The sequence below is a fragment of the Netta rufina genome (genome assembly GCF_964035555.1).
Source record: "Netta rufina genome assembly, chromosome: 5".
Classification (NCBI taxonomy): domain Eukaryota; kingdom Metazoa; phylum Chordata; class Aves; order Anseriformes; family Anatidae; genus Netta; species Netta rufina.
Genome location: NC_140128.1, coordinates 49051779 through 49068575, shown reverse-complemented (window position 1 = coordinate 49068575; position 16797 = coordinate 49051779). Strand labels below are relative to the sequence as shown.

General features: G+C 45.0%; 1 protein-coding gene across 1 annotated transcript in view; it reads right to left on the bottom strand.

The window, feature by feature from the left end:
- Window positions 1–16797, bottom strand: part of RIN3 (Ras and Rab interactor 3) — a gene marked incomplete at its 5' end in the record, with an annotated part of 67438 nt that overhangs the window by 26094 nt on the left and 24547 nt on the right. Inside the window, one exon of the mRNA XM_084287439.1 lies at window positions 940–1012. Coding sequence (XP_084143565.1) covers window positions 940–1012 — 73 coding nt within the window. The remainder of the gene's footprint in view (window positions 1–939; window positions 1013–16797) is intronic.

Here is a 16797-nt window from a genome sequence, read left to right as displayed (position 1 = left end):
TTTTATCGATGGTGCTGAGAGAGTGCGGTCCATCGGGTGCGGGTAGGAGTCCTGCTCCAGCAGTGTTGAACTCAGCTGGAGGCAGAAGCAGCCCCCAGAACAGCGCAAGTGTCTTTCTGGGTAAGCTGCAGCACATTGTGTCATACCATAGATAGATTGCTCCAGCCATGTGAGCTAAACAAGTCATAGCACGACTGCCCTGTAAACATATCCTGAGTCTGCTCTCCTCTCTTAAATGGAAATAACCTCTTTAAGAGTAATCTGAGTCTATATGATGAGGCCAGAAGTTTACATCCAGCTCCAAACCAGGCCTGCTAAAGCAGGGACAGGCCAAGCCGGGTGTGTAGGTGTTGCTGCAATGTGCTTGGCACAATCACACAGATCAGAGGAGACTGCAGGCACGCAGGTGTAATCACATAGCGGGATTCAACAGCTGGTGAGCAAACCTCGCTCGAATGAAGAAGACCTCACAGGTCTTCCCCATCTCTGTGCCCACTACATTTGCTATTTTTACACTGTGAAAACATGGAATGTCTGCTCTTTATCACTTTATTTTATTTTTTGGCTAAATAACAGATTATTATTTTTTTCAGGATAGCTTTTCTTGAGAGTGACTAAGTGCTCCGAATCTCTCATGGGCAACAGTCTGCCAGCAGCCTTGCCAAGTTGCTGCCAGGTGTGTGTAGATGTTTAAAGGTGCTTTTAGTAAGAGATGGTTAATCCAGGAACTTTATGCTCCTGGTACCCTGCTAGCCCCTGTCCTATGCCTTGGTCTTTTTTGAGTGCAGCCCTACAGACCTTCCTCAGACAAAGCTGCCAGCAAACTCAGGGACAGCTGTGGCTGTGCTGTGGGAAAAGCTTATGGGCAAAGGCAGTCCAGAAGGGACAGCCACCCCAGGAAAGAAGCAACCCTCTGTAGAAGCAATGAATCCAACTCACCTACTGACGCAGTAGAAGGCAACCAGTTTGAAGATATCCTCAAATACAAGGACAGATCCTTCCAGGTACAGGACTGAGGAAAAACAAAAGAGACAGTCATCAACTCTTTGCTTTAAGATGTATGGTACAAAAAGCTGGCTGGGTTTCAGTCACACATCCTGTATTGTGTGATTGCCCAGTCTTTGCAAGGAATAATATGAAGAGGCGTAAGGAATTGTCTTCAGATGGCCAAGCACACTGAGATTCTCCAGGGAAACACTAGAGAAAAGACATCTCAGCTTGGTTTACTGAAAAGTTAGCTCAAGATGTCAGAATGTTGTGACAGTAATGGAAACAATGGAAAGAAAAAAAACAGGACACAGCCAAATGGTTCGTTACAAGTCCATCTATCTCTAAGGAACAGCAGATCTGCAATCTATGTAGGGCTGTCCTTATAACTCCCCATGATGCAATCTGATTTGGGCTGGATGGACGAAGTGCTTTCAAGTTCAGAAATGGAAATTACTGTTTCATTCGATGTGTGTGGGCTCTGCCCTGGGTCACACAGGCAGTGTGAGCACAGCATATTCCTAGCTCCCCTGTCTTTCCCCTCTCTTTGTGTTATACGGCAAAGCACTTTCCTTTAAGTGGCAAAATGCAATCTACAGCATGACGCAGAGCTCTTCACTTTGACCTCCTTTATAACAGCATGCTATGGCATTGTGCAGCCCAAATCTCACATTATTATGGAGATTTTGGCTGCTAAACTAGAAAAATATTCCCTGGCTGATGGAGAAAATTTCACATGGACCAAGAATCCAAGGCAGGGAGAAAGTGATGGATCTGTGGGAGAGAAGTGTCCATCTTTGCTTCTGATTTACAAATTGTCTGTGCATGTGTGTACCCAGCACACAATCACAAGCAGAAACTTACAGATTTAAGGAAATCTGCGGTGGTTTCTCAAAGCTGTCTGCTGAGATCTGGAGCCCTTGGGGTGCAGCACCAGCTCAGACCCACGTACCAGTGCCGGCCGCTGCTCCGCACCGCCCTTGGTGCTGTGTCCTGGGCCATGCACAGCTCAGCTGTGGTGATTCAGCTTCCTTGGTCTCCATGATTCACAGCCCTCTGAAACCTCTCCAGCTCTTTGCCCTGCCTGGCTATTGCTTCCCCTACAAAGCAAGGCATTCAGCATCTGCAGGAGGGGAGGTATTTAGGCAGCTCCTGGCTCCCCTCTTTCTATCGACGGGTGGGTAGGGAGACACTGGCTCTCCTTGGCCCACGGGCAGAGATTCCCATGGGAAGGAAGTGCTCAAGCCTTGTCCCTTCTGCTCAGCCTCACAGTTCATTCCCCAAACAAGGCATTTCCTCCTTTTACTTCTCCCTTTGTCCTAGCCCAGGCCCTGCAGGTTGCTATTTTGGGCTCAATACACCAATGTCGGCATTTTTTTAAAGAAGCAAAGACTGCACGGTTCTCAGAAGTTGTCCTTACCATCAGTGTGTGTTGGATCAGCACAAACAGATCACCCTCAGCATGCACACTCACACCATGCTGCAATGTGGATTTTAAAACAAAGTTCGAGCAAAACAACCCCTTTTCCTTACATTTCTCTCATAACTGGGAAAAAAAAAAATCCAGCAAGGTTTTTTTGTTTGTTTGTTTTTCTTTTTTCTTTTTGCTTAATAAGAATCATGTTTCAGTCAGGGACTTTCATTAAACATCTACCATGAGCAATTCCAATAGTTTGAAATCCATCTGCTTTGCAGCTCTGATACAGGAAACTGAAATAAAGACAAACAACAACAACAACAAAAACAGCGCTGTTTCAGAGAATTAAGCAAAACCCAAGAGTCTCTGAACTCCCTCAAATCCTCAGCAATTAAATACAGCCCTTTGTGCAGACGCCAGCTTTAAGGACATTTTTCTGTGGAGAGCCACATTTTCGTTTTGGCATCCCAAGTTGCAGGTGGATGTAAAAGAGCACGCTGCACCTGTAGATGTTTACAAACGCAAGCAGATTGCTCAGATTTGGACTAATGATTGTTTCTGTGCCAGGAAGCTGCCATTTGGGAGCTGGATTTTAACAAAGGATTAGTCCAAGCACCTCAGTGTCAGGAGAGGAGTATCCACATAGAAGCATCTTGTCACCATACAGTTACATTTCCTCCCATATATAATTACATAGCACAAAATGCCACAAATCACCAGGCATTATACAGCTAAGGCAGTCTAGGTGCCAAAGAATTCATCATACAGAGATGCACAGCTCTGATGGGACGCTTTGGGGTGGCCTGGAACAGATAAGAACAGAAAGGCACTGCTTTAGCTGTCTTATTACTCAAGACACTGCCACCATCAGGACCAGTACTCTGCCCCAGATTGCTTCTGAACAGTGACAGGGTCACAGCACCGCGAGGACTGGTGTGGGGGCACACACCCTGCTGCAGCACACACAGAAACAGCAAGAGTTTTTCCTTAACTTGCTTTTTCCCCCCACAATCACCTGCTGTCTGACCCCAGCAAGCTGCTTTGCTGCTGGGGGCAGGTGATGGTTCAGCATGGGAACACCTCTGGTGGTCTCGCTTGTGGAGACCACTGGAGAAATTTGCAGTGTGGGTCCTGCTGTGTGTTTCTTCTTCTTGGAAAGATGCAGAAAATAGCAAGTTTGTACAGCTAAAAGGGCTCTGCTGACTGCTGGGGACATAGCCTCTCTCGCCCAGTGCCATTACGCCTCAAGGCACCCTGCCTGGAGGAGACAGGCCGGGAGAGGTGCTCTTCTCTGCCAGTGGATATGCTGGGATCAGCTGGGGACGTTTCACTGGTGTGAGCACTGCTGCTCAGGGAGTGATCACGGTGTTGTCACACATAGGAACTCATGACTTCTACTAAAGCTACAAGCAGACACTTTTCTGCCAGGCTGGTGCAATCCTGCTGAAAACTGCAGCAGGCAAAATCCACCCTTCTTGGGTTCATGAACTACACCCAGGGCACCTGAAGTACAAGCAAATTTCCTCCTCTCACCAGAACAGCATCAGGATGACAAAAATATGATGAAAAAGAAGAGCAAAAATAGGCTGGGATCTGTGAGCCAGACATTGTCACAGCATATTGAGTTTTGCCTAATATTTAGAAGCCCACAGAAAAGATGTCACCTTCAGGGAACAAAAGGGGAAATGTGGAGATCAGGATTAAGTAGCCTGAAACAAAGATTTATTTTTTTTTAATTATTTTTATTATTAGGGGTGATGGAAACTTTAGTAACATGTGCTAGTGGTTCTCTGTTGACTGTGCTCTGTTTTCTGCCCTGTTACTAAGTGGTAAGAGAGCAGGACATAGCCAGATTACACACTGCTGTAAATATTTATGATCATTTCATCTTCCCTTTCACTTCACCAACATGCTCTGAAGAATGTCATCTCTGGGCACTGACTGGAATCTGTCCTCCAGTTTCCTTCTCTCTTTTGAACTCCCCGTCATTTCTCTATCTGGATGCTGATGTTTTTGAGTCATACTGTCCCTGGGCATTCTGCCTTCCTCTCCTCTTTGATTTTTCCCTGCAGATTTGCATTTGCAAGTCCTGTTGTTCTGGTCACATGGACAAACCACCCCAATTCCCGTCTTCTTGCTGCTTATACAGGCTCATGGGACCCAATTACCTCAACTTCTTCTTCTCTAATGGAGCTGTTAGTCCCATTCACTGTTTTTGATATTTCTGTAATCCTTTGGAGACATCTGAATTCAAAGATGTGAATTTCTTGTTCTACAGCAGTTGTGTTTACATGGGACTACTGAGAACACAGCCATCCTCAGAGGTCCAGCCTCGATGTGCTTGAGATGTGCTTGTATCTTTCCAGATTCTGGCAAGCTGTGAGATTTGGTGTCATGGGAGTGATTCCTTTTTTTAAGATTTAAGATGATAACTCCACAGCCCTTTAACCAGACCTCTCCTGGGCATTTCTCTCCTTCATATGTCTCTCACTCGATACCTCAGTTGCCATGACATTGCTTGCTCTGACCTTTGCCAGTGAACAGCACCGACTGGCTTTGCTGCCTGTTCAGCTACCTTCAGCCATGAACCTTCTGCTACTTGCCATGAACGTGGGATGTCTCTGAGGCAGAGGTTACCAACTGCCCTGCTTCCAGATGCCGATGCTCCTACGCCTCCAAGGGAAGGCGTGAACACAGCCGGTGGCAGGAGCAGTTGCGCAGGCCTGGCTCTCATACCTGTTGTGCTCTCCTGAGGAATGTCAGGGGGTGACATAACCCTTCACATCGTTGCTCCTGTTCCCTGAGCACACGCAAAGTCCTGCTGGCTCCTCTTCATGCACTAGGCTGCTGGTAGTATTAAGAGAAAGAGCTTTAGCTAGAGACAGGAAAATTTAGATCATGTTGGCAGAAGTCCTTATAGTGTTTGTGGTGTCTTCATGTCTGCAAGAGCTCTGCAGGTGAGCTCCTGTGTCTGTCCCCGACATTGCTTCTTCTATTACCTTTCAAAGACTTTTTCAGTGGCACTCTATGACCCATGCTGTGTTCCTGTAAAACACCGTCAGTGCTTATCTATTCTCTTTTCTCAAGGCCTTTTAATTTTTTTTTCTTCTGTAATCAGCTGTTTCTGCTTCTTCCATTTGATGTCTAAGATGTACTTTTCTTTTTGTTGCAGTTCTAGTCTGTCTTAGGCAACCCAGGATTATTTTGTCTTTCTTGTCTTTTCTAGTGACTCTTTCGTGAAGCTGACGGTTGTTTCTTTCCTTTATTATTATTTTCTCCTCAATGAGAAAGAGCAGAAACCAGAAACTTCCCTATTTTGGACTTCTGACAGTCTTCTGTTGTGCATCCAACTCATGCTTTCTCACAGGATTACAATTCTATGGTTTCCTACAGAGTTTAATCTTTCTGGCAATGACAAAAAAAATCACTGCTGGTGGCAGTTCTTGGGAAATTGAAACTAATGAATTATGAAAGTGATAAAGTGTTAATGAGCTTAGGTCTAGACTGTAAGAGAAATCTGCCTTTAAACTACGTTCTTCACAGGGTGTAATTGTATTAGACAGAATGAAATTATGAATATTCAGTGGGAAAAAAAAAAAAAAAAAGAAGGTGCAAAATGCAGGCCTTTGCAGTCCCGTCACACCAGAGGTGAGTGGAGTGGAAGGGACACTTTGCAAAGTGCATGGTTTCCCTTTACACCGTGTGTTAAGAAAAAAAGACCCTCCTCACGTCTCATAGCCATGGGGGTCTCAACCACCACACTGTGCTCTGCTTCACCCACATTCACCCAAGCAGATGGGCAGCCCCTCCGTGCACACTAAAACTCCATGCCTGTAGTTCAGCACAAATTCTTGCTGCTGCCTGGACTCCTTGCCTCTGCTGCAGGATGCTCAAGCAGGAATGCGTTACAGTCATTTCACTGCTCTATTTCCTCCTTATTGTGAATAGGATTTCAGCAGGCGCTGAGAGGGTACTTCAAGCTCTCAAGGGTACTTCAAGCACAGCTAACCCTGCCAGAAGAAAAGTGTCACAGCTCCTCAGTGCTTTCCTTGCAAGTATCCATGTGAACAGCCCTGGCAGACCCATGGGCACTATCCATCGTGTCAGGGCTTAAGATCAGAGCACAATCTATCTGGCTAATGGCTGTTGAGATTCAAAGCTCTTGTTTTTCTTGTCAGATCCTCAGCCCGTGTTTCTTTTGCAGAACTCAAATAAACATCTTAAAGTGGAAATCCTATACCTGGTTTGCAATGTTCCCTCAGACAGAAGCTGGGAAAATCCAGGACTCCTTCCCTCTACCAGACGACAACACGAGATTACCTGGAGTTTCAGATGTAGCCTTGCAGGGTCTGTTTTCTTGCTCTCATACAGCAGGGACTGGGAGGAAAACGTGGCCTCTCTGAAATGCTGAGGACTGAGGTGGCTTCCAAAGACACCCAGGGGGTAGGGTGACACCTTTCATCGGAGTGCTCCCTGCTGTAGGCAGTTGAGCTTTGTGGGATCATTCCTGGAGAAGCCACATCTTCATGGGTAACTCAGCATCCACCTAGACGTTACAGTGATGGTACAAGATTTACACTGCCCAGTGTGACGATTCAGATTGCCAGGGCTTGGGGCTGAGAAGTCAAACTGAGTGCAGGTACTTGCTCTCAGATGGCAAATATCCTTGGTAAAACCTTGTGTGGTAAATGAAGCTTTCAGATATACAAAGGGCCTGTGTAACAAGAAAGGATGCTGCTATTTGTAATTCTGTGACTTTACTTCCTAGCAGCGATTTCTAGGCTGTATAGATAATATTGAGAGTCAACCCTTCTGGGAAAAACACATCTTATGAAACATACACATTTTACCAAGCACCATTTTTTTTTCCTGTTAACTTTGGAGAAAAGAACATTTCTCTGGCTCTGAGGTGCATCATGAAATACTGTAGGACTGAGGTTAATCATATAGAAAAAGGAAGTTTTCTAAAATTTTTAAGGGAAGTCATCTGGTACCCAGAACCACATTCTGTGTGAGAGACTTCCAGGAAGAGGATGAAAGACCACACTTCGCAAAGGTGAGTGAAGAAAGGGACTAGCCCACTCTGAAACGTCAGAGGCAGCAGGGCAGGCAATAGATGTACAAAGTGATACATCTGCTTCCAAGGGCAGTGATCTTGCCTGATTGCGAGCCTGGCTGAAGATGGTCTTCTGATTAAACTCTTCAATAGGATAGATTGTATTCTCACTGACTTGGAGGATCCTACTCAAAGGTCAAAGTAAGAGGTCCTTACTGCTCTCATAGTACTTTGAGCACTTCTTATTCACTGCATTTGCAGGCCTAAATTCTTCTTTAACATCTTCATATAGCAAACTGTTCAAAGGCAAAAATATTTATCATTTGTTCTGGTTTGCTATTCAGATAGGGGCACTGGTATTGTGGGTTCAGATTTAGAGTTGCTCTTTTAAAACAGGTAAGCTAATTTTGAGGTAATCCTCAAGGTACTAAGCAGAGTCGGGTAAACCAATATTGTTCTAGAACAGCATGCGTATTCTCTAGCTCTGATTACACACAGATTTTGCATTATGCCCCTTGGGAGTGCAAAACAAGGCAAAAAAAAAAGTGAGGATTAACAAGGCTAACAAGACTCTGAGAGCTTCTTTCCCTACAATCCTATTAGTTTAAAGGCTAAAAATGAAAATGTTTGCATGGAGAGAGGGGAGGGAACTTTTCAGGATGAGAGCTTTTTTTTTAAACGACCGCTATAAGTAACCAGAATGTTTCCAAAACAACTTGCAAACCACACAGAAACCTGGCGGTGTTACATCTTGAAAAAGCAGTCCCACAAGTGTTTTATGTTTAAAATCAGCGGTGTGTCAAAGAGACATGGAACTCAGCTCAGGCAAGTGAGTCTTGGTGAGACTTTCTGCTTTCCTTGTGCACGTTCGCATTTAGATGAGAAATGATGAACTTGCACAACAGGTTATAAAATGTGTCTTCATACCATGTTTTACAACATCCCCCAAAGCCTCGGTTATGGTTCTTACCAAACCAAGACTCTGGGCTCCTACTTCAGAGTGGTCTCCCGAGTGGGAACTCCTTGAAACCGAATCGATTTTCAGGGTTAATAGTGAGGGGGTTAACAGGGAGCTTGTCCTTGCCATGGGCAGGTTGACTAACCTTGAGAAAGACGTCTAGGCTGTGGGTACAGGAGAAATCCAGCAGAAGGCAAGGACAAAACTGCACGCCCTGAGCTGGGGGACAGGCCTGGGGCCCAGTGATGCTGTGCCGTGGGGCAGACTCACTTTGACGTTAGGTTTTTTCATCCCGAGAAACCGTGTAAGTGATGGTAGACTTTTCTTGTTATCAAGAAACGACACATAAACAGGGGAAATTAGCCCATGTTGCACACTGGGTGATGCAGGCAGATTGTTATCTGTGTCTGAGCGAGGCCAATCTGAAGATAAGTAGGGTAGCTCTATGTCTTCAGAGCTGTACTGCAGAAAACCATCGGCAGCAACAGGAACTGCTTGACAAGGTAGCACTCGGCAGTCTACTCTCCTTAACGGCAAGGCACCTACGTCACTGAACAGGAGTAATTTCATTTACTATAGGGAAAATAGGACACTAGCCTGCATGCCCCAAGGCCTCCTTATATGCAATTAAACTGCTTAAAATCTGAAGCGTAAGGTGAACTATGTCTTCAGCCTTTCCAGCTACCACTGCTAAAAATACACAAACTTTTATTATTCATTGAACAACTAATCTTTGGAAAAAAAAAAAAAAGTCTTGGACAAGTTCTGCTGCTGAAATGTATGATTTCATTAATTGGGATGGAATTAGGGGAATCAGCCATTTTTGGTGAGAGAAAAGAGGAGGGAGCTTTTCTCCCACGGGCTTTGATAAGTCTGTTATTATTTTTTCCACACACTTCTGCTTTTTTCCAGCTAGTCAGGTCCAGAGCTGACAATAATTTCTTACTTTGCCTCAGTCACACGCTCCATCAAATAGCAATAAAGGGAAACATCCCTCTGAAGTAAGCTGGAAAAATTGGCTTCCCTCCCGCTATGGCAGTGGAGTTGCCTGTCAGGGTACACAGAAAGCCCAGGAAGAAGTCTGAGCAGTGCTGAGCAAGGCAGGGTTACAGCGCTGAGTGCTTGGCAGGCAAAGCACCTCTCTGTGGCCCTGTAAATACAGCACTGATCCCAGAGCTGGGCTTGCTCAGGGCCAGTGGTGGACACCTACAGCAACCCGTGCCCCAGCTTTCAGCCTATGAAACAGGTGTGATGTCCCTCATATTGGTGGGATTCCATCCCAATATCGATTCCTTCTTCCCTCTAGGTTTATTTCACATAGACCAGCACATGGCAGCACCACTGGCTAACGAAGCATTGCCCCCTATGCTGCCCCACTCCTGCACCCCACGCCTGTGCTGCTCACTCCATGACGGCCATGGGGGAGAGCACCATGGGAGCAGAGGGGCACGAGGACACAGACACAATGTACCCAGCAAATGAGGGACAGTGACAGCGCTTCTTGTGATAGTGGTGTTGGCACAGTGTTACAGCCTGAACTCACCTGAAACCTGGCCCCTGCCTCTCCTGGGATCAGTGCCCCCACCTGTTTCCATCTGCTTGAGGTCGTGACTGCCGTACCCTAGCTACTAGTTACTGGGACTACGAACGTTTTTGCTTTCTTTCTCTCTATATATATACATATATACACTAAAATCACATTCTACAGTAAACCTGAATTTTGAGATGCTCAGTGACCTTTCTGGCTGGTAGACAAGTCTGCATGGTGGTTCGTGAAGTGGTTGCCATGGCAGTCCCCTCTTTGTCTGCTTGATCACCGAATAGCAGCATGGGGCATCAAAAATATAAATAACTTTATCTTTTCAGTCCATAATGTCAGGTTTAGCCTCTCATCTATTCGGAGGAAATCAGGGCTATAAATAGCCCTACCGTGCTTTTCATGCCCACGTTTACAGTACAAAGAATTCTCCTTTCCGGTGTTGAAAGCTGCAGGGTTTCCATTCAAGGAGGCCGGCCACTCCGGCTGAAGTGACCCTTTGGAGAAGGACTAGTGGGAACAGAAATAACTGCATGTGCTTTCTGGCGGACCTTTCTGCCCATTCTTTGATGAGTCAGAGGTTGTCTCCAGAGGCTCTATTTGCAAAGAGGACAGGATGAACATTTACTTCTTAGATTTGCCTGCTCCAACTGAAAAGTCCCTTTAGCACCTGCACAAAACAGCCCAGACGCCTTTCAGTGCTATTAACGCCACATGATGGAGTCTGCCTCAGCCTGCAATATGCCAAGGGGCATTAAGCTTCATCTGTAGGGCATTCCTGGGCCTTTTCAAGCATGTTGAGATATGTCATGTGGGCTAACTCAACTGGAAATGCGCAGTGATTGGGTAGGCAGAGCACATTCTCTCCTTTCCCCCATACACAAGGTATCTACCAAAGAAAGGAAGGCTATGCGTTGTGGCTGTCACAGGAGGTACACTAACCTAGGAAATATTTATTTATTCTTTTTCACACCCACCCCGCTCCACCACCCCCTGTAAATCTTCGTGCTATTTCTCCCAGCAAATGGGTCTTAGAGGGTGGGAACAGCTTTTGCTGCTCTTCCTTCTGAGGCGTGCCATCCGCCCTCAGCTCGCCTGTGGGCTGACTCAGCGTCACTGCTCGGTTCCCTCTCGTGGGACCATCAGGCTGGCAGGGATCCCAGGAGGCCTCTAGCCCAAGCCCAACTGCTCAAAGCAGGGTCAGCCAAGAGGTCAGACCAAGTTGCTCAAGACTTCGTCCAGCCATGTCTGGAAAACCTACAGCTCTACTTCCAGTGAAAATCTGAAGGTGCTACCCAAATAAATGGCTTCATCTTAGAAGTCATTGTCAGGAATATAAGCACATACTTCAGTTCATTGTATGTACCTAACAAGTGGAAGATCTGGAGATTCCGACCTCAGTCAGTAACAGAGATTTCCATCTTTTCCATCTTCATGTCAAATCATAAGGATCAAAATTAAATGCAATTAAAATGAATTTTTAAAATGGGATTGTTTTCTTATAGGTTATTTTCCTATATACTCTGTTTTCTGAGTCTACAGAAAATTTTCTGGTTTCATCTTTTAGTTTTACTCTGCAGCTGTGAGGATTACAAGCTTGCTTTCTTTCTGAGGAAAAAAAAATAAAAAAAACCCTAATTCTTCGTATCTTCACTCTGCTTCCTGATTCCAGCAGACAGGGTGTTAACAAAAAGACTTGCAAAACTGATGAGGCTGTTGCGAAAGCTGCCAACATTTCCACAGATATATTGATATCACAAAGATCATGCACACAACTTTCTACGCTCAAGAAGAAGCTAAACTGTGAGTAAGCTGCAGTGACTGAGACGTCCTCCTGTTTTTTCCCATGACCTCATCTGAGCAGTACTTTACTGGAGATTGTCTGAGAAGACACTGCTGACCATCCTATGCCAGGTAAGCAATGAGGATTTGGGCCCTAAAGCTGCTAATCCAGCCTCAGCAACATGTATTAAAAGAAATGTTAACAAAATAAAATAGGGAAATCTGCCATAGCAGGCTATGTCTGGCCACAGTGGCCAGGGTGCCAATGAAGAGCAATAGGCAAGTCTATTACCAGCATCCAAAGGGGTCTGGCCCAACGAAGAGCATCTGCTGAGTTGTTGCTAGTCAGTTTGCCTCCTCCTCCATGCCTTGCCCAGCATCACCCAGTGAGTGCCCTCATGCACGTGGACCTGCCGACCCACACAGGGACACAGGAGGAGTTTGCATCCCTTGTGTCTAAGCTCTGCCGTTGTGCCAGGCATGCTCACTGGGCTTCCAGGAGCTTTGTTTAGAGCTAAGCCTGCAGAAATGTGCAAAGTCCATCCCCATGTTACTCTAATGACCCTTTGTAAACATACTGCTGCCTTATTACTATTGCTTAATTACCATCTGTTACCTATACAGGCCAGTCAGAACAACTGTATATGTATGCCCTTTTTATCCTGTGCAAATGGCTTGGTCTAATTATCAAAAAGTTACCCATCTGTGCTTGGCAAGGAGGAATGGAAATGTAGAAGTGGCTGAAGTAGCTTTGCAGTGATGGACAGAGCTGTCTGCTGAGGGTTAGGCTGGTTTTCATGGCATTAGGGACTGCACCTAACTGGGTCTATTAAGGCAAGAAAGTAGATTTTGAAAGCTTAGCCCTTAAATTTCCTCCTCCTTTTTTTTTTTTTTTCTGATTCAGTTCACACTTACTAAAATCTTGTGTGCACAGGAACACCTTTGCTTGCCTGCATTGCTGTTTTGGCACCCCAGCAGGGCCTGCTGCCTCTAGACCTCGTGTGACTCGTCACTGTCTTGACAGGCAGGACTCAGCAGGTGGATGCACAAAGTGGTCAGCTTCTCAGGAACTTTCACATAAAACAGATTTCCTTTGGTCAAAGCAGATACCTAACTCAGCAGGTAAACCAGTGCTGTATGTTTTACTTGACTCCTTTTATTCCAGTTTTCTAAATCTCAGCTGTTTGCCTCAAGCATTTTGCATTGGATCCAGCCTGCACTTCCTCAGCTGAATCTAAAATTAAGAAAGGCCAAATAAGGTGTTTTGCCACATCAGCACTTTTATGAGTGACAAACCGCTTCAGGCCATATCATTTGTTCCCTGCGTCACCTCCACCTCAGTGGGAACTTCCCCTGGGGGAAGAGAATGTTTTGAGGACAAGTCACTGGCTGCCAGCAAATGAGAAGGCTCTGAGAAAGGCAATGCCATGGACATGGACATGGACACTGCAGAGTACAAACCTGCTGATGCCCAAATAGCCCTGTGGAGATTCTAGGTTCCACTGCAGGGTTTTCCTGCAGGAGTGGGTGGGCGACTGTCCCTGTGAACAACCTTGCAGGATGGCGAAGCTGAGTCCAGCTGAGATCAGCGGGAAATACAGCAGCAGAGATAAAACCAGTTCAAAGAGATGAAACAGCTAAGCCATGACGGTGGGAAGGGAGAAATAAAGGAAAATAATGAGTCACTTGGAGTACAGTGTGATGACCAAGGGATAGATGAAGGTGGCACGGAAGCCACGCCGGGAACAGAAAGCTCACAAATGTAAGGGGAAATGTGCTCATACAGACTTCAAGGGAAAACAGTGTTTGTAGCTCAGGGTCACCACTGTGACAGGTCCAGCACCTGCCTCCTCTGTCTATCTGTAATGACTGAGCTCCCAGAGGGAGAGATGTTACTGCAAAGGATATTTTTAAGAGAAGATTCAACAAGGCATTTTCAGTACTCTGTGCCAATAGAGGTGAAGCCTGAAACATGAAGAATAGCTGTTTAATTTCATCCTTAAAAACCCAAGCTCCAATTTTGCATCTCTTCCACAGTTGGTTAGGCTTGAAGCTGTGCGTCAGGACTACAGGAGCAGACCTGGGAATCCAGGTCCCCTGGGAAGGGTTAATTCTTGCTAATTTATGCTTAAAATAATTTGAATTCATTATATTTGGGTATCTGAGAGTCCAGCATCCCTCTCTGTGAAGCACCACACTGGGAATTCAGAGCAGGTTTCAGAAGGAAATAGCTTGGAGGAACCCACGTGGAGTCAGTCTGTGTGGCTCCTCTCTGCATGTAGCTTCACACCTCTGAAAAGAATTTCTTCAGCAGAGAAGGACTCTGATTTTCACACTGTGTCACCTCCCTTTATTGTCTAGCATTCACTATGCAGTAATGACTTGGCAAATTAATTCCATAATTATTTCTATAAAACACGATAATAATAAGCTCTCCCCTATTCTTTGCAACTGCAGATACTTCTTCTATTTACCTTCATTTTACATATCTGGAAAGGAATCACATCCTCTTTTTTCAGTACAGAAGAGCTGAGAAAACAAATACTACATGTTATACACTAAAGCATATAGGCAGGGCTCCTGAGAAGTATACTGTCAACTCACATCTGATTCATTTCTTTTTAATACTGCTGCAATGTCGCTGACACGTGGCATGATTTCTGGCCAGATACATGTAAAGGGAAGGAGAATCAAGACCTGAGGTTATGACCTGTTAGCTGACAAGGGAATTTGAAAAAACGAAATTATAGTTGAAGGTAAGAATCTAAGGAAATGGTGCTCAGGTCTTGAGGTGCGTGAGGCTAAGGCTCTGTTTTGGTGTGAAGTGGCTGAAAGCACCCAAAGTGGTTGAGATTTTAGCAGAGCTTGAGAGCTATCTCCCAAAGTTGTATCTTTAAATGGAAGAAATATTGTAGCATGCCTTCTTTCTGGAAGATTTCCACTGTGTTATGGTGTATCTGAGCGAGAAGTAAGGGATCTTTCAGGACAAGAAGCAAAACCACAGAGATCCAAGACTTTGAATGTTGTTGGGTTTCTGTCTTCTGAAGAACCACATGGCATCTATCTATCACTATCACACCTGCTGCTGGACCAGGCTTTGGCCTCCCTGTCACTGAAGGAAGGACAACCAAAGATGAAGAAGGAAATTTTTAAAATCCACTCTCTTTATTCTCCTATTTTATAATTTTGAGAGCTACTTCATAAAGCAGGTGAAAACTCCCTAGGAAAAAATGGAAAGACTGATTTCTTGACCTTCCTACCTAGTGGGCTCTTTGGGGATTTCCATAAAAAATAAATAAATCACAATTAAATTCGTGTTTCCCCTCAAAAAAAATATACTTCCCTAAATATTTCATCAAATATCAACAAGGCAGATCTGATATGGGGAAAGAGCAAAACAATGAAGCACCATTATTTGGCTAGGAAACTTCCCTTTTTGTGCTTCAGTGAATGGCCATCTATATATGGACCCTGGAGGCTGGGTTGCAACCTCTGTATCATCATTACTATACTGGGGAAAGCCTCTTCAGATATCAGGGTTGCAACCTCTGTAGCATCATTACAATTCTGGGGAAAACCTCTTCAGATACTATCTGGAAAGTAGGATGGCAGGAAAGTAGAATCTTACAAAAAGCTGAGGAGTAAAACTTGCCGTTTAAAGCTGCATATACTGAAAATGAGGAACAGGTATCACTGCAGAGGTGGCACAGGACCATCATATCACTGCATGTAACCCTCTAAGGACAGAGCGTGCTCCTTTGTGTCACCTCTGATGCTGAGGTTGCGCTGAGTCCTCATAAAGAGGACAAGAAGCAGCTGGCAAGGTGCTCTAAAATAGCAAGCTGAGGTAGGTTGCAACTTGAATTTTAACTGGAAGGGAGAATCTTCATAAAGTCTGAGTTATGTATGTCAAGGCAAATTCAGCTTTCACTTTACAACTGACTGTGTCCTGCTGAGAACAATCAAATCTGTGGAGTCAAATGGGCCGCACTGACATAACAGGGAGAAGAACCTGTTCCCACCTCTTTATCCCCTCTATGAGGAGTCAGCTGTCACAATGGGGTAAGTAGCTCTCCATGGGGTAGATTACACAGCTCTTTGCTTATGCGTCAACTCAGAGAGAAAATATTAGGAGCCAGGCAGCAGAAATGAAGCCACTTGTCCCCAGCACAGCTGGGAAAGGGGATTCTTGAATGGCAGGGGAATTACAACTACTCCCTTTGAACACTGGGAGAGCACCAGCTCTGCTGCACTTCATACAGACTCAAAGAGTAGGTAGCTATTAGGAGGGTTTATCTTCCTCCTTGTGATGTTCAGTGGGAGGCTGAAGCCTCCTTTGAGGAAGCATGGAAGAACTAAAGAGTCCTTAATTTTCTGAAGCTGAAGACTTAGATGCCTGGAAAATCTCTGCCAGTCTACAGTGGTATACAGCTATACAGCTGGTGTATTTTACACACTATTACGAATTGTAGCACTTTGTTTGCAATAAACATGCATTACAAAGCAAGATAACATCTTTGGTCTGCAGTTACTCACTGCGCACACTCAGAGCTCTCCTACCCTTACGCAGTGTTATGTAGCAACACGGAAGATTAAAGTGCACTTTATTAAGCTAAGGCCATCCAAACATAGCAGTGTCTTTAGCAGGGAAGCTCAGATTCTAGTTGTAACTCTTTTAAAGCATTCTGAAAACATACAATTTCATTTTCTAAGAAACTTTAGAAAGGGCTTGGAGTTGCGCAGAAACCATAAATAAAAGCTAATGTGTTAGGTTACTCTGAGACACCACAGATGTAAATCTCCCCTTGCACCAAATATAGTCCTTTGGCTTTACAAATAAGAATCCATTCTGTTTCCTCTAAACTCAAAAGCCAAACTACTTACACTAAATGAGAAAGGAAGCAAAAGCATGATCATTTGCTTGCCCAGTGCATTCCTGTCAAAATGGTGCAGTATGGAGAAATGATGCTTTCTACAGTTCAACAGTGACTGAACTCAAGCTAAAAATAATGTGAATATCCTCCACAGGAATGCACCAGCCTCATGGCTGCAGCAATTGC